This window comes from Ammospiza nelsoni, chromosome 6, assembly GCF_027579445.1.
Source record: "Ammospiza nelsoni isolate bAmmNel1 chromosome 6, bAmmNel1.pri, whole genome shotgun sequence".
NCBI classification, from domain to species: Eukaryota; Metazoa; Chordata; class Aves; order Passeriformes; family Passerellidae; genus Ammospiza; species Ammospiza nelsoni.
In genome coordinates, this window is record NC_080638.1 from 63449950 (window position 1) to 63476135 (window position 26186).

The 26186-nt window shown below is 42.8% G+C and overlaps 2 protein-coding genes across 3 annotated transcripts in view; both read right to left on the minus strand.

Annotated features, from left to right (window-relative positions):
* KLHDC2 (kelch domain containing 2) overlaps positions 1-344 on the minus strand; it is a 12417-nt gene extending 12073 nt beyond the window's left edge. For both annotated transcript variants that reach the window (XM_059474068.1, XM_059474066.1), the window contains exon 1: positions 281-344. The gene's annotated coding sequence lies outside the window, so the exon portion shown is untranslated. The remainder of the gene's footprint in view (positions 1-280) is intronic.
* A 1819-nt stretch (positions 345-2163) lies between these two features.
* KLHDC1 (kelch domain containing 1) lies at positions 2164-26050 on the minus strand. Its single transcript, XM_059473659.1, has 13 exons — positions 25829-26050; positions 23383-23453; positions 21027-21144; positions 20358-20476; positions 18850-18928; positions 17865-17948; positions 17019-17102; positions 12556-12614; positions 9495-9607; positions 8983-9055; positions 4128-4212; positions 3387-3439; positions 2164-3058 (listed from the first exon to the last, which is right to left on the minus strand). The coding sequence occupies exons 1-13, from the start codon at positions 25928-25930 to the stop codon at positions 2884-2886; spliced, it is 1215 nt and encodes a 404-aa protein (XP_059329642.1). The 5' UTR covers positions 25931-26050; the 3' UTR covers positions 2164-2883.
* Between the last annotated feature and the right edge of the window lie 136 nt (positions 26051-26186).

Below are 26186 nucleotides of genomic sequence, written 5' to 3' on the forward strand. Positions count from 1 at the left end.
CGCGTCCCTTCAGCCATTTCCCCCTCAGCTCCCCGCAGCCCTGCGGCTCTGCCCGCCCCCCTCACACACCACAGCCGGGGGCTCCTCACGACACCTTCTCCTGTCGCGACATGCCCGAGCGCAGGGCGGGCCCGGCGGGCTCCTCACGACACGCTCAACTGTCGCGACATCGCGGCCGCCCGAGCGCTGCCCGCCGCCGTTACCGGCCCGGCCCGAGCCCGCCCCGCGTCCCTCAGAGCCCCCCGAGCCCCCCGCGGCCCCGCGCCCGTCCCGCTCCTACCGCGGCCCCGCCGCTGCCGCTCCGCCGGCCCGGCCTCCCTCCCTCCCTCAGCCGCGGCCGCGCCGCAACATCCGCCGGGCGGGCGGCACCTTCCGGCGGCAGCGCGCAGGCTCCGGCTCCCCGAACCCGGACCGGGCACCGGCACCCCCCGGACCGGGCACCGGCACCCCGGGATTAACGCTGCGAGTGTCTGAACTGTCCCAAAATTAACACTGCGAGCATCTGAAATACCCCCGAACCCAGCCCGGGGCACCGGGCAACCCAGGATTGACACTGCGAGTGTCTGAGCTGCCCCAAAATTAACACTGCGAGTGACTGAGGTGCCCCCAAATTCACCCTGAGAGCATCTGAAATACCCCCGAACCCAGCCCGGGGCACCGGGCAACCCAGGATTGACACTGCGAGTGTCTGAGCTGCCCCAAAATTAACACTGCGAGTGACTGAGGTGCCCCCAAATTCACCCTGAGGGCACCGGGCACCTCAGAATTAACGCTGCGAGTGTCTGAGGTGCCCCCAAATTAACACTGGGAGGTCTGAACCGCCCCAAAATTAACATTGGAGCACCTGGGCATGCCAAAATTCACCCCGAGGGAACCTGAACCGCCCCAAAATTAACACTGGGAGCGTCTGAAATACCCCAGAATTCACCCTGGGGGCATCCAGACACCCCAAAATTAATGCTGGGAGCACATGAACCACCTCTAAATTCACCCTGAGGGCACTGGGCACCCCAAAATGAACCCCTGGAGCTTCTGAACTGCCCCGACATTAACACTGGGAGCATCTGAACTGCCCCACAATTCACCCTGAGGGCACCGGCACCCCCCAATTCACCCCAGGGGCACAAGGGCACCCCAAAGTTAACACTGGAGCACCTGGGCACGCCAAAATTCACCCTGGAGGCATCTGAACCACCCAAAAATCACCCTGAGGGCACCTGAACTGCCCCAAAAATTAACACTGGGATCATCTGAAATACCCCAGAATTCACCCTGAGGGCACCTGAACCACCCCATATAACACTGGGGCACCTGGCCACTCCAAAAATCACCTTGGGGGCATCCAAACAACCCCAAAATTAACACCAGGAGCATCTGAACAACTCCAAAATTAACACTGGAGCACCCAGGACCCCCTAAATTCACCCTGGTAGCACCTGAACCACCCCAAAAATCACCCTGAGAGCATCTGAATAACCCCAAGATTAACCCTGGGGGCTCCTGAACTATCCCAAATTAACACTGAGGGCACCTGAATAACCCCAAAATTAACATCACAGCACCCAGACCATCCCAAATTTACACTGGGGACATCTGAACCTCCCAAAATCAACACTGGGAGCAAAACCAACCATGAGGGCACCTGAACACCACCAAAAATTTACCTTGGGGCATCAGAAGCACCCCAAAATTAACCTCAGGGGCACTCGAACCTTTGTAAATTCACACTGGGGCTACTTGAACCCAACAAAATTCCCACTGGGGGCATCTGAAACCCCCAAATTAACCACGGGGGGCACCTCAGCCCTCCCAGAATTAACCCTGAGGGCACTTGAAGCCAACAAAATGAACCTGGAGGCACCTGGGCCCCTGCAAATTAACCCTGGAGGCAGCTGAATCAACCAAGTCAATCCCAAACCCCCAAAATCAGACCCTGGGGGGCACCTGAGCCCCCCAAAATCAAACCTTGGGGCTCAGGGGGGCATCTGAACCCCTCCTAAAAATGAGGGGCAGGGAGTTCAGCACATAAAATGAGGCTGTTAACATAACAAATCACAAAAATTCCTTTTTGAAACAAATTTGATCCCCCCAAAGCTCTTTTCCCCAAATAATTAATTTTTACAGACTTTAAAACCATCAAAAACATGTCCAAATGCCTCTTGCTTCAACTCTCTATAAAATTTTAATGACTGTGTTCCTGTTAAGTAAATATCTGAAACAGAAAAATAACCAGTACTACATTTGCTTTTTTTTTTAAACAATAAATAAACAACTTTGTTGTTGTTGTTTTTTTAACAAGAATGAAATATAAACTTTGCACATCCAAAATACAATATACAACTTATTTCCAAAAGGATTTCCTGATGACAGAAACAGTAAAACCAGGTGATGAACTGAAGTTTTCTGATAGAGACCAGGTGGTGTTGCAGCTTTTTCTTCCAAGTTCCACAATTCCCAGATGGATTTTCCTATTTGGAGTGTGAGGTGTGAGGCTCCAGGGTTGGATTTTGGTCAGAGCCTGGTGGAACCAACATCTGGGGGTGGTAAATTTGTTACCTTTAAGATTGAAAAAGTGTGAACATCCCCAAGACACCGAGGTGAATTTATCTTTTTGGGTGTAAGGCCAAGGAGGGTTTTTAAACTCAAACCATATTTTATCCAGCTGAAATGGATCCTTCCAAAAGAACAAAAGCTTGTGAGGGCTGTGTGGCCAAAACCACGAGGGCAGAGGTGAACAATTATCTAGAAATGAAGTTGGATCAGTTTTCCATAACGCAGGAAACGAGAGATTCCCAAGAAAAGGATTTGTTGTCAAACTTCCCTCAGGAATCCAGCAGAGCTCTGAACACGCCCTGGAGGTGTCCCACAGCTGCCTGCCCTGCCTCATGTGCTCTGCAGCCGGCTTTGTCTCTCAGTCTCAGCTTTCCTCTCCTGCCTGTGGGTCATGGCTGCCCAAAATGTGATTTTTTTCAGCACTTCCTGCACAAGTTTGGGTGGCAAACAGGGAATTTGCTTCTCCAAGAGAGCTGCGTTCTTCCCAATGCAGTCCAGACAAAGCCTGAGGAAGGGAAATAGAAAAAAAAAGAAAAATTGAAGTAAATTATTTATATTCTACAAATGACACCTGGCAAAAGCTGATGTGCATTAATTACAGGTGTTAATTACAGGTGCAGGAATTACACAGCACCAGTGATTCAACTGCTGTGCAGCACCACACACTGAAGGGCTCAGGTATTTCCTGAGGAGGAAATTGGGAATTTCACCCCATTTCTGCAGGGGCAGGTGCTGAAACAACACCTGGGGTGGTGGGAGGTGTCCTGCCCATGGAACACGATGGGATTTCAGCCCAGCCTAAACCAGTCTGGCATTCTGTAACTCCAACTCACCTGAGCAGGGAGTAAGGCTGAGTCTGAAATATCAACAAGTCACTGCAGTGACCCTGAGCAAGAGAAGAAAAGAACCATGAGAATGGCAAACAACTTATCCACCCCAGCAATCCTCCACATCAATGTCACATTTACTATCACATGATTTAGAAATATCCTCCTTGACCACGATTTATAAGGAACCTGAATTACAATTCCTTTTTATTCTGTCAGTCAAGAAAGCCTCAGGTGGGGATTCCTCAGTAGTGTGTAAATTATAATTAATTTATAATCTGTGATGTGTAAATTATAATAATTTCCTCAGTGGTGTGTAATTTGGAATGGTTTCAGTTACCAATTTGAGCAAAGCTTTAGAGCCAAACTCGATCTGATTTGGGATTTTTAAAAAAAATTAATTAAAATCAATCAATTAATATATTTATATACTGAAGTTTTCCTATAGAGACCAGGTGATGTTGCAGCTTTTTCTTCCTAGTTAAATTAATTTTCTTCAATTAATATATTAATTAATATATAATATTTATTTCTTTATTTGCCCAGAGGTTTTGGACTCCCCATCTGTGGCAGTGTCCAAGGCCAGGCTGGATGATGCTTGGAGCTACCTGGGATATTGGGAGCTGTCCCTGCCCAGGCTGGGGTGGATTAAATGGACTTTAAAGCCCCTCCCAACTGAAACCACTCCATAATTTGGTATTAATTACAATTATCCCAGTGATGGGATTTGTTGCTCAGTTTACTGACCGTGTCCATGAAGAGCAGATCATCCTTGCTGCCCCCAAACACCATCACTTCTCCCTCCTGCCCCAGGCAGGCTGTGTGCCACAACCTGCAACCAAACACAAAGAGTCAGTGCCCAAGGAACGAGGGCTTGGGGGTTAGCAGCAAGACAAAACCATTATTTCAGAGGTAAAAAATAACACCTTAAAACTTATTACTTGTTTGTTTAATAATATAAAGTAAGAGAGCAGTGTAACTCCCCAGCAGACCAATATATTTTGTCATTATTTGACTTTTCTGTATTCTGGGCATATCAACTTTGTCTTATTTATCACCACAGTGGAAAATTTTTTGGCAACTCTACAAACCAAGCTTTTGCCAAGCTTTTCCTTTTGCAATTTTCCACTTTCTTTGGTTCAGCAGTACAATTTTCTCATGGCTTTCAGCCTGGGGGGTGCTCAGTGCTAACACTTGGATCTCCAGTTCTCCTGTTCCAGTCTTGCCCTTCCCCCAGAGAGTCTGGGATCACTTGCTGTGAGTCAGGAACTTCCAGCACACCAAGGGAGTTTGATCATAAAAACCCCACAAAAGCAAATCCTGACTTTAGAACTTTCAGAAAGATCCTGCCCCTTCAGCAGCCACCCCTGGTGGGGAGTTTATTTTTATTTTTCATTATTAGATTTTTCTGCTCTATCACCACTGCTGATGGACTTTAGAGCCACTGAAGCAAAATCAAACACACCGCTGAAGTTTCATGCAAAAATCAACGTTCCCACTTTCTCTCATCAGTCCTTAGCAGGTTCCTCACCTTTTCCCTTCCTCATACCTGTGCCAGATCTGTCTCTGCCTGCTCTGCATTAGGGAAATCTGGGCTTGGTCACGGAGAACACGGGGAAGCCTTTCCTGCCTGGGCTCTGCTGACATCCTAGCTCGAAACCTGAGGCTTTTCCTACTGCCTGAGAGCTCCTGGCCTCCCATGGGCTGCTCTAACTTATCACCTAAACATTCTAACAAAGCACGTTATTCAATCACACAGGGCTCCAGCACACAGCAGCATCACATGGCAATGACAACATGGGGACCCAGGGGTTAAACACTGGGGGCTCACTGAACCCAGCATGCAGAACTGGAACCCGTGGAGGGGAGAAACAGGATTTTCTACAGTTAGGGGAATGAAAATATGGGGAATCCAAAGGTTAAACACTGGGGGCTCACTGAACCCAGCATGCAGAACTGGAACCTGTGGATGGAGGGAGAACGGGATTTCCTACAGTTAGGGGAATGAAAATATGGGGAATCCAAACACTGGGGGCTCACTGAACCCAGCATGCAGAACTGGAACTCATGGATGGAGGGAGAACAGGATTTTCTACAGTTATGGGAATGAAAATATGGGGAATCCAAAGGTTAAACATTGTGGGCTCTATCCAACCCAGCATGCAGAACTGGAACCTGTGGATGGAGGGAGAACAGGATTTTCTACAGTTATGGGAATGAAAATATGGGGAATCCAAACACTGGGGGCTCACTGAACCCAGCATGCAGAACTGGAACTCATGGATGGAGGGAGAAACAGGATTTTCTACAGTTAGGGGAATGAAAACATTGGGAACCCAGGGGTTAAACATTGTGGGCTCTATCCAACCCAGCATGCAAAACTAAAATTCATGGATGGAGGGAGGAACAGGATTTTCTACAATTTTGGGAATGAAAACATTGGGAATCCAGGAATTAAGATTTGTATTGTATTTCAACCCAGCATGCAAAACTAAAATTGATAGACAGAGGGAGGAACAGGATTTTCTACAGTTATGGGAATAATAATATGGGGAATCCACAGGTTAAACATTTGGGGCTCTATTCAACCCAGCATGCAAAACTGAAATTGATGGACAGGGAAAAACAAGATTTTCTACAACTTTGGGAATGAAAACATGGGGAATCCAGGAGTTAAAATTTGTATTTTATTTCAACCCAGCATGCAAAACGTTGGCTGAATAAAACTAATTGACAGGAAAAGGAATAGTGTTTTCTACCAGTTATGGGAATGAAAACAGGAGGAATCCAGGGGTTACAGTTTGTTTCTATTCAACCCAGCATGCAAAACTAAAATTGATAGAGGAATAGTATTTTCTACCAATCATGGGAATGAAAACATTGGGAATCCAGGGCTTAAATACTTGGTTCTGTAGTTCAACCCAATGCAAAACTAAAATTGATGGACAGAGGGAGGAACAGGATTTTCTACAATTTTGGGTATGAAAACATGGGAACCCAGGGGTTAAAATTTGCTCTTTATTTTAACCCAGCAGGCAAAGCTAAAAGTGATGGACAGAGGGAGAAACAGGATTTTCTACCAATCATGGGAATGAAAACATTGGGAATCCAGGAGTTAAAATTTGTATTTTATTTTAACCCAGCATGCAAAACTAAAATTGATGGAAAGAGGGAGAACAGTATTTTCTACCAATTCAGGATCACCTGAGAAGGCAATTCTTTAGAAATTGCTAAAAGTGGAGGTTGAAGGAAATTATTCTGTACAGAATTTAGGGAGGGAATCAGAGTTGCAGGAACATCAGGAAAAGACACTAATAAATTTCATTACAAAGTAAGAGAAATAAATAAAAGAACTACACACAGATGTATTACTCTGCATTTGAAGAGCAGCTGAACTGATTTAAAGCTTTTCCAGCTGCAGAAAATACAAAGTTATGGAACAAATAGCTCACACTTAAGCTTCTGGTGTGGTTCCTTTTATCCCTGGACACATCCCAGTGTCACCTGCTGCAGGTGGCCCTGCCCTGGGGGATCTCCAGAGGTCCCTTCCCACCCTAACAATTCTGGAATGGAAAAATCTGTGGTTTCCTGGAAAAACCCATGGCTTCCTGGAAAAACACGTGGTTTCCTGGAAAAACCCGTGGTTTCCTGGAAAAATCTGTGGTTTCCTGGAAAAACCCATGGCTTCCTGGAAAAATCCATGGTGTCCTGGGAAAATCCATGGTTTCCTGGAAAAATCTGTGGTTTCCTGGAAAACCCCATGGTTTCCTGGACAAACCCATGGCTTCCTGGAAAAACCCGTGGTTTCCTGGAAAAACCCGTGGTTTCCTGGAAAAACCCGTGGTTTCCTGGAAAAACCCATGGTTTCCTGGAAAAATCTGTGGTTTCCTGGAAAAATCTGTGGTTTCCTGGAAAAACCCATGGTTTCCTGGAAAAATCTGTGGTTTCCTGGAAAAATCTGTGGTTTCCTGGAAAAACCCATGGCTTCCTGGAAAAATCCATGGTGTCCTGGGAAAATCCATGGTTTCCTGGAAAAATCTGTGGTTTCCTGGAAAACCCCATGGTTTCCTGGACAAACCCATGGCTTCCTGGAAAAACCCGTGGTTTCCTGGAAAAACCCATGGTTTCCTGGAAAAATCTGTGGTTTCCTGGAAAAACCTGTGGTTTCCTGGAAAAATCTGTGGTTTCCTGGGAAAATCTCTGGTTTCCTGGAAAAATCCATGGTTTCCTGGAAAAATCCATGGTTTCCTGGAAAAACCCGTGGTTTCCTGGAAAAATCTGTGGTTTCCTGGGAAAATCCATGGTTTCCTGGAAAAACCTGTGGTTTCCTGGAAAAACCCGTGGTTTCCTGGAAAAACCTGTGGTTTCCTGGAAAAACCTGTGGTTTCCTGGGAAAACCCATGGTTTCCTGGGAAAATCCATGGTTTCCTGGAAAAATCCGTGGTTTCCTGGAAAAATCTGTGGTTTCCTGGAAAAATCTGTGGTTTCCTGGACAAACCCATGGTTTCCTGGAAAAATCTGTGGTTTCCTGGGAAAACCCATGGTGTCCTGGGAAAATCCAGGAGGTTTTGGGCTTTGCTTGAAGGAGGGGATGTCCTTTATTTAGTTCTAGGAAGATTTAGGTCCAGGAAAGCTCCTCAGCCCCAAATCCCAATGGGCTCAGGGGCCCCTGTCCCTCCCAGCACAGAATGGAATATTCCAGCACATCCAGGGAAAATCCCAGCCCAGGGAAGGTTTGGCTGCTCCTGCTGTGCTGGCATTAAAGACTCTGTCAGAAAAATATCACTGATCATAAATTGAGTGTTTGGTGGGGCTGAGGGCTGAGTGCATTTGGGCTTGGAAGAGTTTTTAGGGTAAGAAGCAGAGAAGTTGGTTTAGCTGTGGTTGTTGTGTTTCAGAGACAGCCCAGAAAAGGATAAAACAGGAAGAAAATTAATTTATTATTTCAGTAACAAGGCAGGGAGGAGCAGAGCAGAACTGGACATTTTTGTATCAGAAAAAAATGATATATTATGATATAAATATTGTAATTAAAAATACATTGTGCTAGATATTATGATATAAAATTGTGCTGGGAGTTCCTGGGTGAATGCAGGGAATGAATTCAATGAAAATCTGAATATTTACTATCCAGAGCAAATCAGTTCAATAGTTTTTAACTTAGAAACACAGATCATGATTCAAACACTGGGTTCACACTCAATTTTGCTTTTGAACAATGAAAGAGGAATCAAGTTTTCCATGGTCTCTCCTCCCCTGTTTCTAATAATTTAGAAATATTAATGAGCTTGTATTGTTCTCCTTGGTTATTTATTCCTTCAAATTTTATGGTTTGATTATAGAACAATAATTTGGTTACAGAGCACCAGGTCAGTTGGACACCCAGATCCTTCACCCAAAAAAATATCTTTTCATGCAAAAAAGCATCAAATACACAAATTAAAAATGAGGTATGAAGGCAAAAAAAGGTGTTAAAGCAAACTATTTAACCCCACTGCATTAATATTCTAAATTATTCTTTAAAAATACAGTTCAGGAATTTAAAAACTGGTTCATTTTGAGAAAGGATTCAATTCCAGCACACAAATTTCTGTTCCTGTACCTGGGCCTGCTCTTGGGCAGATGGGTGAGCTGCTTCCATCCATTTGTTGCAATGCTGTGGATCCAACCATCACCTGCAACGGGAGAATTATTATAATAATAATTATTATAAAGCTCATTAATGGGTTTTGGGATAAAAAATTGGCTTTTTGTTCACACAAGCAGCTCCAAGAGCATGTTTATTTAGGTAGCAGGAACATCAGCACTTTATGAAGCTGCATCCTTTCACTCTTTGTGATTTAATGTTGTCCCAGAACCCTCCCTGCACTGAAATCTGGAATTAAAACACACCTAACCCTTTTATTTTGAGTAAATTGAGGAAATAATTTCCTCCCAGTGGGTTTGGCTGTGAAATTACTATTTATCTTCAAATGATTTTTGCCAATTTCAGTTTTTTTCATGGAAACAAGCTGCCTTTTCTACAAAAGCGACTCCTGCCAACCACCCCAGCCCGTCTGTGTGATCTGAAATGCACAGAGAATCAGAATTGCATTTTTCCTCTCCATTACTCACTCAAAGGAACATTGTCAGAGCTTAGCCCTCCAAAAAGGAAAAGCCTGTCCTCCCCTATGGGGGTCAGCGTGTGCCAGGAGCGGTCCCTGGGCTTCTCTCCACTGATGTTAATCCTGGGGAAACAAAGAAACAAACCCCAAACCTTCAGTCAGCGCTGAAATTGTTTCATGGTTTCATTTAAATTTATTTGGCAGAAAATTTCAGTTTGTCCTAGAGCCATGGTGGGTGTTTCCCGGTGCAAAAAGAGATGAAATACAGAAATAATTCCATGTACATGCAGGAACAGCTCACTGAGATCAAATGGATGAATCCTGAGGGGCTGCAGGCTCTCCACTCCAAGGGAAAGGATTTTAAGTGACACCAGGATTTGTGGTTTTACCTCTGATCCAAAAGCCACCACTCCTCACGCTGTGAAATAAACATCAGTAAAGGGGGGATTCCTAAGTACAGAACGGATGGAGGTTTGTTATTGGTAAAATTCATTTGAAATCTATTTCAGCTGAGCTGTATTGAAATTGATTTTATTTTAGTTGGGTTTGCTTGAGAATGTGAAGAGCAAAGATCCTGATATCCCAAAATCCAGTAAATCAGAGATAATTAAACAGGGACTGCACAAGTGCCCTGCTCAATCTGGCACTCAAGGCCAAGCTGCAGTTTTGTTTGAATCCAAGTGAAGAAAATAAACTTTTAAAATTGGCCAAGGGACAGCCTGGACTTTGATGGTTAAAAAAAAAAAATCAAACAGATACTGATAATGGATAAAATTTCAATTTTCATGCACAAGAAATGATCTCAGTACCAGAAATAACCAAATATTGAATGACTTTAGTAGAGCTCAAGGCAGGGAAAGCAACTTGGGCAGTGCAGCTGAAATGAATTTTGCAATCTGCTGCTGGATGCTAACCCTGGGTCAGCAATTCCTTCAGAAAGCTGGGCAGAGGTGAGCGAGAAAAAAACCTCCACTGTTTAGTAAATAAAATCATTATTTATTAATAAATAATTATTAGATCCTTTTGTGATCAGAGTAATAAATAATAATGAATAAATACAAACACTTTATCTCCTGTGAGGTGCCAACAGCAGCAAACACTGAAAACTCTTTTTTTCCACCAATATCTTAATTTTTTTTCTTTTTTCAGTCTTAAATCTTTTTTTTCAGTCTCTCAAGGACTCTTTGCAGAGGTGCTGCAAGAGCTGAACAGAAGATTCCTAAATTACAGTGATCCAATATGTAAGTATATAAATAGAAATATTTATATGCAAATTTACAGTTGTTCAATATGTAAGTATATAAATATAAATATTTATATATAAATTTACAGGTATCCAATATAGAAATATATACATAGAAATACTGATATATAAATTTACAGTGGTCCAATATGTAAGTATATAAATAGAAATATGTATATGTAAATTTATAATGGTTCAATAGGTGAGTATATATATATATTTATATATAAATTTACAGTGGTCCAATATATAAGTATATAAATAGAAATATTGATATATAAATTTACAGTGGTCCAATATGTGAGTATATAAATACAAATATTTATACATAAGTTTACAGTAACCCAATATATAAGCATAGAGGTTTTTATATTTTTAATATATAAATTCACAGTGATCCAATATATAAATATATAAATAGAAATATTTATATGCAAATTTACAGTTGTTCAATATGTGAGTATATAAATATAAATATTTATATATAAATTTACAGTGGTTCAATATGTGAATATATAAATATTTATATATAAATTTACAGTGATCCAATATATAAGCATATAAGTATTTCTATTTTTAATATATAAATTTACAGTGATCCAATATATAAATATGTAAATAGAAATATTGATATATAAATTTACAGTGGTCCAATATGTAAAGTATATAAATATAAATATTTATATATAAATTTACCGTGATCCAATATATAAATAGAAATGGTTTTATATAAATTTACAGTGGTCCAATATGTAAGTATATAAATAAAAATATTTATATATAAATTTACCATGATCCAATATATAAATAGAAACGTTTTTATATAAATTTACAGTGGTCCAATATGTAAGTATATAAATATAAATATTTATATATAAATTTACCGTGATCCAATATATAAATAGAAATGTTTTCATATAAATTTACAGTGGTCCAATATGTAAGTATATAAATATAAATATTTATATATAATTCTACAGTGATCCAATATATAAGCATATAAGTATTTATATTTTTAATATATAAATTTACAGTGATCCAATATATAAATATGTAAATAGAAATATTGATATATAAATTTACAGTGGTCCAATATGTAAATATATAAATACAAATATTTATATATAAATTTACAGTGATCCAATATATAGATAGAAATGTTTTTATATAAATTTACAGTGGTCCAATATGTAAGTATATAAATATAAATATTTATATATAAATTTACCATGATCCAATATATAAATAGAAACGTTTTTATATAAATTTACAGTGGTCCAATATGTAAGTATATAAATATTTTTATATAAATCTACAGTGATCCAATATATAAGCATATAAGTATTTCTATTTTTAATATATAAATTTACAGTGATCCAATATATAAATATGTATTTTTTAATATATATACTATACTAAATAATGGATACATCTTCTGAGCTTTTCTTGGATCACAATATGGAAATAACTTGAATTTTGGAAAAATCTTCATTTTTTAGGGATTTCATGGCCTTTTATGGAAGAGACCTTTCCCCATTTGTGCTGGAACTGCAGCCATTAAAGGCAGCATTCAAAAGCCCCAAAAGCTGGGATTCCATCTGGATAAATGGGGGCAGGCTGCAAACGAGGGTGAAATCCCTCCCTGCTGTGCTGCAGCAGAAGCTCAGTCTCCACTGTCAAAATTCAAGCCATGGAAATGAGAACCCAGCAGCTGAGGAGTCCCCAGCCCCTCATTCTCCTCTTGGAAAAGCTGCAGGAGCAGCTCTGCATATTTAACAATGTTTCCATCTTCTAAATTCGGTTTGAAGTGTTACAAAAGCAAACTTACCTTCCAGACCAAGTCCAAGTGTCTAAATTCAGGCAGTGCAAATCATTCATTCTGGTTTGCTACAACAAAGAAATAAAATCCCACTCGGGTTATTTTAGGCAAACAATAAACCAAATATTTCAGTGAGGCCTTCCTGGGACAGAATATTCCAAGCACCAATAGTTTGAAGAAATCTGTACCCACTTGCCTTAACATAAATCCGAATTATGAGGCAGATGAAAAGCTTTTCTCCTCACAAAAACCATGCAACACTCAGGAAAGTGCCTGGCAGAAATATTTCCAGTCATGCAACAGCACTATGGGGCCAATTTTAGCTTCTAAAAGTGAAGAATTTGTGGGACTTTATCCAGTTCCTGCAAATGTTTTTAATTTCCATCCACAGAACTCCTGGCAGGGCAGTGCAGAAGGTGTTGGACTCTCCTTGGCTTTGTGAGCAGAAGTTTGGATCCTCCTGTCTGGTCACTACTCCTTGGAGTATCCTGGTAGTGCTGTACTCTGGCTATTCCCAGAAATGTCCATCATTTGTGCTTTTCCCTCTTTTCCTTTCACCAAGTGACCATCAGCAAGGTTCATTTAGGACCCTTTAGCATTTGCCATTAAAATCAAATGGGAAATGTTCCCTCTTGCTCATCTGCCCGGGCTTGGAGATGGAGAAGTCTCTGCCTGCCTGGGAGGTGGAGAAGGTGATAAAAGGATTTCTCTGCCTGCCTGGGAGCTGGGATTCCCCTGGGAGCTACAAACACCAGCTGGGAAGTAGGGAAATGGTTCTTGCCTTACCTTCCAACTCCTTTTCTCCCTGGGCAGTCCATAGATCTATTAGAAAAAGGATTTTTCTCCAGGTGCAGATCCTCTGGGGCAGAGCCAGGCTGAAAGGAGGGCTGGGAGCCAGCAGGGAGCTGAGGGAGCCCAGAGCTGCCCAGCACAGCTCTGGGAGATCTCTCAGGGATTTCAGGAATAACACAACTCCTCTGCCAAGCACTGCCAACCCTGCTGGGCTGGGAGGGGAATGGGGAGCAGCACTTTGGGGAGGGACACAGCATAAACACAGCAGATTGTGAGGGTTTGGGGCATTGCCTAAAAACAACCTAAAAACAACCTAAAAACAACCAACTGTGGTCCAGCTGCCAGATCTGTCTTCCATGACTCCTCTCTCCACTTCCCTACTCCTTCCTTTGAAATCATGAGGGGATCAAATCATCCAAGCTGAAAGCAAAATGCAGTTGGGATCTTCTGGGGACAAACCCAACTTCCTGGCCTCTACAACTGGGAATAATCATGTTGGAGTAATACAATTTGATATAAAGGATATCTATCAGAGAGTTGCTGCTATGGTGAAAATTAAGGTTTCAAGAGGATCCTGTTCAAGACCTCCTCGCTGACTTTCCTTTCCTGGGCATTAGGCAGAAGATGGAGAAATTCTCTTTCCTGCTCCCTAGGAAATCAGAAAACCTTTGCATTCTCATGGTTCAACAGCTGGGCAGATGCAGAATTACAGCAAGCTCATTTGGAATCCAAAACAGCACCAAGTGTCCAAGACTGAGACTTTGACAAACAAAGCCCCTTTCTGCCCCAGCCCTCTCTGGGAAGCTGGAGCACAGAGTTTTACAGGAGCACCACTTGCACAGCTCTCCTGCAGCTCCTCATGGATTTATCCTTCCTGCTCTAATTCATCATCCTCTGCCAATCCTAAAATGATTTTTAATTGGTTTAAGAGCACCAAGGCTCCTAAGAGGGCTGGAATTTCCCTAGAGCTCCAAGGGCTCCTGACACCCTGCTTATCTCTGCAAGTTGATTTCTGTGAGCTCAGTGCAGGTCAGGCAGGAGCTGCCTGGCCTCAGGGTCAGCACCAAGAGAGGCTTTAAGGGTGCCCTTATTGCCAGGAATTCTGCAAGAGAGGCTTTAAGGGTGCCCTTGTTGCCAGGAATTCTGCAAGAGAGGCTTTAAGGGTGCCCTTGTTGCCAGGAATTCTGCAAGAGAGGCTTTAAGGGTGCCCTTATTGCCAGGAATTCTGCAGCTCTCCCTCCTGGATTTCCAAGCAAAAGCTATTCCAGCTCCAAGCTTTGCCAAGAGAAGGACTGCAGCTCCATGGATGCTCTGAGCTTTGCTGACAGCAAATACAAACATGCTGACATTAAGGCACCAGATGTGTGAAGAGCTGCTGCAAAGACTTTGGTTTATTTACCTCATTCTCAACATGAAACTTTTCCACTTCAGTCAAACAAAAGACTCACATCAACTTCTGGACTAACTCTCCTTCCTTCCCACTTTCTCCCATTTCTGTTTTTCCAGGGGCTTACCTGAAGGAACTGAGTCCACATAACACTTCTGAGCCTGTTTTCAAATGATTCCTGGTACAACTGATTCTCATCATCATCATCACCATCATCATCATCTTCTTTTACCAGTTCTAGCTCCAAGTTTGGAAAAAGGTGCCCTTTCCTCCCAGAAAGATGAATAGGAGAAGCCTCATGACACTTCCTGGCCCTTTCTGGTTCCTTGCAGAGCCTTTTCCCTGGGAAGATTTGTATTATGGTGAACTAGAAGGAGAAGGAGGAGCAGAGCAACCCCATGTTTGCTCCTCAATTTCTGGAGAAAAGCAAAACTTCATCCTTTGGGCAGGAATTATTCCTGGGGTCAGGAAATTGAGTGGTTTCCTGCTGTCTTTAGCTTTTTCTTTTCATGACTTACATGAATTCCTCAAGCCCCACTCAATGTTCCCTCAGCTTTTTTATGTTTCCTTCCATTTATTTCTAGGACAGAAAATGGATCAATAATGAGAATTACACTTGCTGCTCTCCTACAGAATTAAACACAGCTTTCCACAATTTCTCTCCTCTCTGACACGGCTTCCCAAGTGCTTTCACTGAAATTTAGCAAGATTTTAAGGAAGCTGAAGAAAAAAAAAACCTTTTAAGATCAGAATGCTGCAGTCAAACAGAAGCCTGAGGGTAAATCCTGCGAGGGCAGTGCAGAATGAGAGGTGAGCTGCAGCTAAATGAGAATTGCGGGGGCAGAGGCTGCAGGGGAGCCCAGCTGGGGCTGCAGAGCAGTTCAGGAGTGCAGCGAGGCCGGGGTGGGCACAGAGCCCTGGGGAAGGAGCTCTGTGTGCTCAGGAGGAGCTGCCAGGGCAGCACAAACCACCCAAGGCACCTTTACAGCCCCACATTTGGGGTTTTTCCTCCCAGCTCCCTGAGGGAGGAGCAGGACTGGGCTGTGAACAGCTGTGAGCACACAGCACAGGGCTCACAGAACTCCGATTTTCCACTCTCCTCCAATCTCTTGATTTCCTTCAGTTATCTGCAAACCCACTTTGGCCAAAGCTCTGGGAGGTGCTGAGTGCAGCTCTCTCAGGCTTGAGGAACAATTCCAGAGATCCTGAATCAAAGGTCACATCATGGCAGGAACAAACAGGATCCATTTCAATTCTTTGCTTTTCTGTTTGCTCTGGAAAGGCACTTAAATAAAAACTTCCTGCAGGTGGGAAGTGGCTGGACATGGTGTGGCCACTCAGAGCAGCAGGAGTGCAAGGAGTGCAGATTAGAAAGGAATGTTCCAGCAGGAAAATCAGGGAATGGGGAACAAAGGGCAGTTTTACACTGCCCAGTTTGCCAGGATTTGGGAATACAGGGCTGAGGCTGTGGCAGCTTTCCAAGGTGGAGCTGGAATATGTTCATTCCCAAACTAATTCCTTCTCTTTTTTAGAGCACAACTACAGGAACACAGCACTGGGGGCTCTCAGAAGCTTCTTCACTGTCAATTTTGGAGATAGAAAACATCCAGGCTCATCCTCTAGCTGAGTAGGATTAAAGGATCTAAATCAGCTGTAGTGAAAAGAGCTGAAAACTTCCATTAAAATAAAACACAAGAGTGCACAGTCACTGAAATTGGGAGGTTTTAACTTGCCTTACAGGATCTGTTTCTCACATCAGTGCTTCAGCAGAGAGGAACTGAGCAGAAAATCTCCTTTAATTAGCACTGGAGAAATTCCAAGTGCTGCTGAGAGGTTTGAGTATCTCCCTGCTTTAATCAGGGGGGTGGTGCCTGTGGCTTGTTTCAGTTAGAAAGAGTCAGGGAGATAAAAATTACACAGCCACATCCAACCCTAAATTATTTATGCACAGATTGCATCCTTTTGTCCATGACCTCTTCCAGACATCTCTATTTCAGTCACTTATGTGCAAAAACTGGCAAAATTCAATTAGAAAGCCAACTCAAATCTGTTATTTACCACACAATCATCTGTGTTTTACCTTTTCTGGGACAATCATTAATATTATAGACTGAAATATTCTTCTTTTTGTAGAGGGTGATGACAAGCAGCATCCTGCATACAGAGCCCTGAACACCCAGGTTAGGCCAAAAGCATTTGGGATTTTTTTTTTTCTTACTACAAAATGACAAGAAAAAAAGAAAAAAAAAACTTCCAAAAGAATAAGATGACTGCTAAGAAAATATTGAATTACCAGCACTCGTCCTCCAAAGATGTAACCTTTGTTTCCCAGCACAGCACATGTGTGAGCTGCTCGAGGCTGAGGTGGATCTCCACCCTGGAAGAACCAAAATAATCCTTCAGAACACCACAAAACCTCCTGGACAGTTTTATTTGCTGATCTACAAACCATCAGGAAAACCTCTGGAAATCACATCTTAAAATTTGATGTTATATCCACGTGCCAAAAAGTCCTCCCTGTGTAAATCAGAACTGAAGGCGGCAAAACTGAAGGTGGCTTTTACTTTGCAATGGGAATTTCACATTTTGCATTTGGTTTTAGAGGGATTTTAGAACATCCTAAATATCATAAAAAGCTGCCAGACACTCTTGAAAAGACACAACTTCTGCTGAGTTCTTATATAAACTCAGCTGGGTTTTATGAATTTTCGGGAATATTTTCATCTCAGTAAGGCAGAGCTCTGCTGTGAGAGGTTTTCCATGGGAATTGTACAGGGATACAGATTTGCAGATTTCCCTCTGCTGGGAAAACTGGGAATGCTCCCCTGGAGAGGAGAAGGCTCCAGGGAGAGCTCAGTGCCCCTGGCAGGGCCTGAAGGGGCTCCAGGAGAGCTGCAGAGGGACTGGGGACAAGGCATGGAGGGACAGGAGCCAGGGAATGGCTCCCAGTGCCAGAGGGCAGGGATGGGTGGGATTTGGGAATTGGGAATTCCCAGATTTCCTGTGCTGCCCCTGGCAGTGCCCAAGGCCAGGCTGGGCACTGGGGCACCCTGGGACAGTGGGAGGTGTCCCCAATTTCTAGAGCACAATCATGATTTAAAACTCAGTAAAATCCAAATTGAGACTAAAAAGCACTCACTCGAATTGTTGGCTGAGACCAAGTCTGTGTGGTTGTATCAAAAACATGAACGTCATTGTGCCATCCCCAGAATATCTGTCCTTCCTAAAAAAAAAGAAGAAATTTTAAAAAATATATATTTTATTTTAAAAATATGTTTTTTATTTTAAATATATATTTTTTATGTTAAAATCTTGCTGCTTATTGAAGGATACAAACCTGGAAGGGATCTGTCCAAACAGAAATTACACTAAAATAGGCAATTTGATGAAAATGTGTGGTGATATTTTAAGGATGCTGCAGCAGCTCAGATCCACCTGAGGGTCAGCAGCACCCAGGGATGTTCAGGCTGTGACACCTGAAAATTGGCCTTGGGCCCCAACATCAGACACTGCAGCAAATTTCACCTGCTAAATTTCATTGTAACACACTGAGAAATTGTGAAAAACCAATCCTTGGGTGTCAGTCCTTAATATTTGATGTCAGGAGATTTCTGTCAATGCTCTGCTCAGTCATCTTTGTATTAATTTTAAGAAATTACTGTAGGAAAGTTGATAATCCAGGCATCTTTCTGGAAAATAAACTCAATAAATTAACTCAGAGTATTTGTCAGCTAGCCTTGGGAAGGTATAAATGCCCTAATGTTTCTCCAAGAAATAAATTATAAAAATGATTACATTTAATTATAAAAAATGTTTAAATTTTCTGTGATTTTCAGCTTTAAAATATGCCTTCAGATTAAAATCCAGCATCTAATTCACTGCACTCCAAGGCCAGCACTGGCAATTTGGAATATGTGGAACAACCACCACTCCCGACGTGCAGCATCTGGAATTTCAAACCTCAATTTCAAATTTCAAATGGAATTTCAAACCTAAAAAAGATTCCAAATTTGCATTTCTTCTGATGCTATAAATAAAAGAAAAATCAGATTTTCATGCTCATCAAGGATGATAAAAATGATTTTTTTTAATCAGAAATCAGCGGGAATGGGGGAAGCTCTTACCCAAAACGCATCGTGGACATCGAAGCAGTCGCTGAGCTCGTTGTGCCTCCTGCAGCCATAACCTCCAAAATAAACCAGCCTGAAACAACAAAACCAGCTCATTCCTTTGGAAACAAGTTAAAATGAATCACTGCACTAATGAACATTTTGGGTTATGCTGCACTGGCAGCGATACCAGCAATGAGAATATTTTGTGCTGCAGCTGAAGGTGCAAACCCAACGAGGGGAAGGCAGAGCCTCAGCAAACCTGACTGAAAGCACACAGGAAATGACTCCAGACACCTCAAAGTCTCTGCTCCTTTCTCCAAAAGTTCATTTCCAGTGCTGTTCTCAGGCAAAAATGGAAATAAAACCCAGGAGAGTGAAATGCCTCCTCTCCTAGTGAAGTTCCTGTGCTCCTGCTGCATTTTTTATTTTCTGTGTCCAATTTTTGGCAAGAAATGTTCCCAGGATTTGTCCTGGGATTTAATTTTTGGCTTAAAATTAAATTTTTTCAACCAAGCACTACAGAAGGACCCTCACACAGCTCCCAGCCCAATATTCCACCCAGTAAAGGGCCACTCATAAATAATCTTTATTTACATCAAAAGGTTCCACTCTATTATCTGAACCAGGTGATTTTCTCAGCATGCAGGTGACACAATGCTTTGAATAAATGCATTTAATTTTGAATAATCTTGTGTTAAAGCTAGGGAGTTGTTCAAATATCTGTATTTCCCTATCTCTGCAGTTAAATTAGAATTACTAAACCAAGATCTGGCACCCAGGGGCATTGCACAGTTATACAAAACCTCTTTAGATGTGAAGTCCAGAAAGAAATAAATCATTTCCATCTGATAATGTGCACTATAAATCACATTCTGACCTGTCTGTAACACATTTAATAATAAATCACTGACAGGGCACCTGCTTGTGATCACTTCTGCCTCATTATCCAGACATTTTCCATAACAAACAGAAAGTCTGGAGTATTTCTGTTTTCTAAACACACTCAGTCACTTTTCCAACACAAATGTCCAGGCTGACTCAGCCTTGCAAGATAAAGATAATCCCTGAAATGCCTCTGCTGTTAAAATCCTTGGAAATCCACTAAATGGATTTATTGCAGGTAAATGGAATGCTTCAAATAATGAATATTGCAGAGAAAGTAATTTTATACTGTTTTTTCATATACTTTTTTTATAATTTTATACCTTTTTAATGTGTTAAAATTATCTAATAGATGCATGATTGCTTTCTAAAGTGGAAAACATTCCACAAATTTGCCCTAAATCTCCCAGCCCTCTCCTAAAATGGGGTTTTATTTACCATTAGTTCAGCTCACCGTTTATTTACCACTGGTTCATGTGAGGAAACTCTGCTACAAAGTTATTACAAAATCTCCCAGCAAGTCAAGCTAAAAATCAGAGTTTCCTCCACCCCAACCCTGAGTTCTCTTCACTTTTTAACCCTTTCTCTCTACAATTAGGACAAATCAAATATTTTTAATATTTTCAGTATTTTTGTACCTGTTTTTGTACACCCAGCAGGAGAGTTTGTCCCGAGGTGTGGGAGGCTGACCTTTAAAATTTGTGATTTTTTTCCACCTGTAGGTTCCGGTTTTTGTTCTCAAATTGACATAATAGAGCTTGAAAGGGAAGAAAAATGACAATGTTTTCAGAAAAACCACAAATCAGCACCAGAAAAAACAACCCACCACCCCCAGAAGGCTGGGAGTAAAAGAGGAACTGGCAGTGGGTTTAAAATGGGAAATACACCACAAAAATAAAGTGGAGAATTGGCAGAAAGTTCCAGCAGAGGCTCCATTTCACTGATTTTCTAGTCAGACTAGAAAATTTCTAACTTTATTTCTATTCAATGATTAAACAACTCATTTAATCTATTTTCTTAATTCAGTTTTCAGTTACAAGGAAAGCTGGTAGCTCTATTTTAACCTTAATTATTACCTGATTATTTAAATCAGTGAATTGCTATCAAAGAGCAAAAAGAGATTTTCAGAGATTAGTCCCAATTTAGGTTATCAGAATATTTTTAAAAAACCAATTGGGAAAGCAGTGGCATAAATATAGAAGGTTTCAATAAATAAAAATTTCTCTTTAATTCAAATAAAAAGACACCAGATGAGCAGTATTAGTACTTATAAAAATACAATATTATGGAAAAAAAGAATACAATACCCTATTGCTGTATCCTCTGTCATCAAATCCCCCAAAAATGTACAGCTTGCCATTGATGCTGGCCCCACAGCTGCCTGACATGGAGGTGGGTAACTCCCCTTCCATCAGGTGCATTGTCCTGCAATTAAAAAAAAAAATACATTAAACCCCTTCCAAGCTGGCAAAATGGAACAATCCCAAAGAGATTTATTCAGAATGTTTAGATTTAAAGGTGAAAATCCAGTTTGGGCCATAAGTAGGAGCTGCAGGTGAAGTTGGACTCCTGTGGTGGAAGAGAAATCCCAGGTGGATGTTGGGTGTCTCTAAAGTATCTTGATTTTCTGGAGGTGAAATTCACATTAGGAAAGCTTCAGTAGAGCTGAAACATTAATTATTCAGGATGTGCAAACATTATTAACTCCAGGAACTCCTGAAATGAGAATCTGGCAGTGCTGGCATGTCAGAAATGGAAAACTGAGGAGAGCTCAGGCAGGCCAGGAGATCCTGGTTAAACAGAACCTGGAAAATTCTGTGTAAGCCTGATCCCTCTCCTGATCCCTGGGAGCACAGAAAGGAAAAGCAGGGAGTGTGAAAGGCTTTGGGCAGCCCTTCCCACAAAAAGGGACAGCAAATCGGGGTCATGGGGGAAGAAATGGGGGAAAAGGGGCAAGAGAGAAAAAGGGGGAAAAATGGGGCAAGGGAGAGAAAGGGGGAAAATGGGGCAAGGGAGAGAAAGGGGAAAATGGGACGAGAGAGAGAAAGGGGAAAAAATGGGGCAAGGGAGAGAAAGGGAAAAATTGGCACAAGAGAGAAAAAGGGGGAAAATGGGGCAAGAGAGAAAAAGGGGAAAAAATGGGGCAAGAGAGAAAAAGGGGAAAATGGGGCAAGGGAGAGAAAGGGGGAAAAATGGCACAAGAGAGAAAAAAAATGGGACGAGAGAGAGAAAGGGGGAAAATGGGGCAAGGGAGAGAAAGGGGAAAAAATGGGGCAAGGGAGAAAAAGGGGAAAATGGGACGAGAGAGAGAAAGGGGAAAAAATGGGGCAAGGGAGAGAAAGGGAAAAATTGGCACAAGAGAGAAAAAGGGGGAAAATGGGGCAAGAGAGAAAAAGGGGAAAATGGGGCAAGAGAATGGGGGGAAATGGGAGGAGAGGAAAGGGGGGAAAAGAAGGGAAGGGAGAAAAGGAGAAGGAGAGAAGGAGAGAAGGAGAGAAGGAGAGAAGGAGAGAAGGAGAGAAGGAGAGAAGGAGAGAAGGAGAGAAGGAGAGAAGGAGAGAAGGAGAGAAGGAGAGAAGGAGAGAAGGAGAGAAGGAGAGAAGGAGAGAAGGAGAGAAGGAGAGAAGGAGAGAAGGAGAGAAGGAGAGAAGGAGAGAAGGAGAGAAGGAGAGAAGGAGAGAAGGAGAGAAGGAGAGAAGGAGAGAAGGAGAGAAGGAGAGAAGGAGAGAAGGAGAGAAGGAGAGAAGGAGAGAAGGAGAAGGAAGGAAAGGAAAAGGAAAGGAAAAGGAAAGGAAAAGGAAAGGAAAAGGAAAGGAAAAGGAAAGGAAAAGGAAAGGAAAAGGAAAGGAAAAGGAAAGGAAAAGGAAAGGAAAAGGAAAGGAAAAGGAAAGGAAAAGGAAAGGAAAAGGAAAGGAAAAGGAAAGGAAAAGGAAAGGAAAAGGAAAGGAAAAGGAAAGGAAAAGGAAAGGAAAAGGAAAGGAAAAGGAAAGGAAAAGGAAAGGAAAAGGAAAGGAAAAGGAAAGGAAAAGGAAAGGAAAAGGAAAGGAAAAGGAAAGGAAAAGGAAAGGAAAAGGAAAGGAAAAGGAAAGGAAAAGGAAAGGAAAAGGAAAGGAAAAGGAAAGGAAAGACAAAAAAGGGGGAAGAGGGAAACAAAAAAGGCAGGGGGGGAAGAAAGTGGAGGGAAAGAGAAAAATGGCAGGAATAGAAGTGGAAGGAAAAAGGGCAAGTTCTGAGTTATTTTTGGGAGGAAAAAAGAAAGTGGAAGGAAAGAGAAAAAGGGGAAGTTATTTTTTGAGTTGCAATGCACATGGAATTAATACCAAAATAATAAATACATAACTGTAACTGGACCAAGAGCTCAAGCAGCCAGTGTTGAACTGTTCTAACATAAAAGTGAATGTAACAAACCTCAGCCAAAACAAACTGCCAGGTAAAAGCAGCTGTGCTAACAGAGCCTGCAGCCACCCTTCCCTTGCACACAATAATTAATTCACCTTCAGCAGGGTTTTGTTTCCTGGGGTTCATTTGCCAGCCCAGCTCTGTCCCTCATGCTGACATTAAACACCTGCTGTGTAACATGCCCAAAGTCCCTGAAGGCTTTTCCTGCAGATCTGTGACAAAAATCAGCTTTAGGTGATAATTTATTATAAATGTGCCACTCACCAGAGCCCACTGTCCATGTCATAGATCCAGAGCTCATCACTGGGCAGATAAACTTCATTTTCTTCAATGGACTGAAAGGGGAACATTGAAATGTTCAGTCAGTTCTGCTTTTTGTGGTTTTACATGAAATGCCAAGCCAGGTTACTGAGCAACACCGAATGATCTCAAGGAAACCAGAACTCACACCCCAGTGTTACTGCTCTGATCAGAAATTCATTTATTTTAAAATAAACAACTCATTCCTCCTCAGGACTGCTCAATAAAGGCACAGATTGAACAACTTCACATTTTGCCAAGAAAAGATGTGTAACAACATCAACCAGATCTGAAACTCCTGAATTAAAACTCATTAAGGTACTTTTGATCAGGAACTGTTTCCATTGGCATTATGGACAAATAAAAAATAGAACATAAACAGTGGAATGAAAACTCAAAAAGTTACTTGCAGCAGTAACTTGAAAGACCAAGGTGTCAAATATAAAGAAGAAAATTAATTTTTCTGTGGAAAAAAAGATTTATGAAGAGCCCTGAACAGAGGTCATTAAGAAAGAAAAATAATTTGGGAAATAATGATGAGGCAAAACCAACAAACAGGAGAGGAAGCCCCCAAAAAATGCAGTGAGTAACAAGTACAGCATTAATTACTGCCTTGGCACCAGGAAGAAATGAAAGCCTGGCAGTGAGTAAGCAGCCAGAGTCAGTACACAAATAAAAACTGGCTCAAAACAAAACAAACGTGAGCAAGTTAAACACAAAACTGCAATTTAATTAGTGACAATGCAGTTACTGCTATTGATGACCCGCCTTCACGCGATGCTTTATTATGAATTTCTCGCTGTGAAAGGTGCCAGGCAGGCAGGTTCATGCTATTTGTGGTGATTTATTGTGCAGGCAGCCCTGCTCTGCTGTCACACGCCCTGGCAGGCTCTGCACGGAGCTCAGGTTGTCTCCATTTAACCCCGAGGTGTCACAGGCCGAGCACCTGCTCCTGAAGCAGCTCTGAGCAAACTCCCCACGCCAAAAATAAACTTGGCTGGGCAGGATCCAGCAGCAACACGTGCAAGATGATTTATCTGTGCAAGGGGCTGCCTACAGAGCAACAACTTTCATAACATTTTCAACAGATAAATACGGAAAATTACTAAGAACCCTTGCAAAGTTTATCTGCTAAAGTTCATATACGCTGTTTTGAACGTGCCATGAACCCACAATTTTTTATTAGAAAACTTTTAAAAACGTTGTGCTCAGTAGTTCAACCTCTGTTTTAAAGACCAGAGCATAAAAACAACTAAAGATTACCAGCGATTATGGGGATATTTATTTCTACAGAGTATTGTGGAGTTTAAATCCAGGAGTTTCTCGCTAGAGTTCTTGGCTTGAGTACAGAAAGACAAGTTTTGAACACTTTAAAGTTACCTTAGACCATAAGAAATATATAGAGAATATTTTATATAGAATAGATATATAAAGGATTATAGAACATATATACTAGAACATATATACATAGAATATGAAGTATTCTGCACATATATATTCTATATATATAGAATATGAACTATCTTTATAGAAATAACAGTTTGCACCTGCTCAAGACCAGGAATTACACCAAGCACAGGTATTTGCAATTTTATGGCCAATGTGCACAGACAGACAAGATGAACAGATAAATATAAACAGAAAAATAACAGGTAAAACAAAGTGGATGTATTTGATGTAGTTGGGTTGTATTCATAGAGTTAAAAGACACAAGGACTTACTTATGACAGAAGCATAAGCTTCTTTTTATGAAAAAAATAAATTAAATTGTGGGTGGGTTTCAGCCTGCCACCAGCTTGTTTTGGAGGTGACAGCAGCGCTTCCTACGGGATGAAAACGCGCTGTAAGCACCGCACAACAACTACCAAACAAAAAACACAGGGACTCAGCAGCGAGAACACGAATGACACCCTGGAAAAGCTGAGCCACAAATTACAGCGTCAAGGTTTGAAGGGAGACGCGCTGAGGAGCGAAGGACGGGCGGCTTGGAAGGAGCGAACCGGCTCCACCCGCCCTGCCCCACACCGGCGAGCGGGGCAGGAGGAGGGCGCTGATCGCGCGGGGAAAGGCTGGAGGGACGAGGCGACCGGAGCGGCACCGCCGTCCCCTCAGAGCCGGCACCGCCATCCCCTCAGAGCCGGCACCGCCGTCCCCTCAGCGCCGTCCCTTTAGCGTCTCCCGCCCGTCCCCTCAGCGCCTCCCGCCGCCATTCGAACGGCGCGCGGCCGCCGCAGCCAATCAGCGCCCGCGCCACAGCCCCGGGCACCCGCCGTGGGCTGAGGGCCGCCGGGGGGCCCCCCTGCCCTGCCCTGCCCTGCCGTGCCCTGCCGTGCCCCGCCCGGGGCTGCTCCGCTCCCCGCGCCCCGAGCCCGCTCCCGCCGCTCCTCGCCGGCTCCCCCGCCCGCCTTACCACGTATCCTCCCCACACGTAGAGAAAGTTGCCGTCCACCACGGCGCAGTGGCCGCTGCGCTCCTCGGCCACGCAGAACTGATCCGCGGGGTCCGCCGCCATCTTGGGGGGGAGGAAGAGGAGGAGGAGGAGGGAGGAGGAGGAAGCGGCTCGGCCGCCTCAGGGCTCGCGTCCCGCCACCGCCTCCTCCGGGTGAAGCTGCGGCTCCGCCGCCGGTCGCTCCCCTGGGGCGGACGGGAAGCGAGGAGGGTCCAAAGTGTGGGGCGGCACCCGGCGCGCGTCGGGGTGGGAGCGGACGGGGCGAGCGCGCTGCCCTCGGTGCCGGGCAGCGATGCCGGGCAGCAATGCCGGGCCGAGG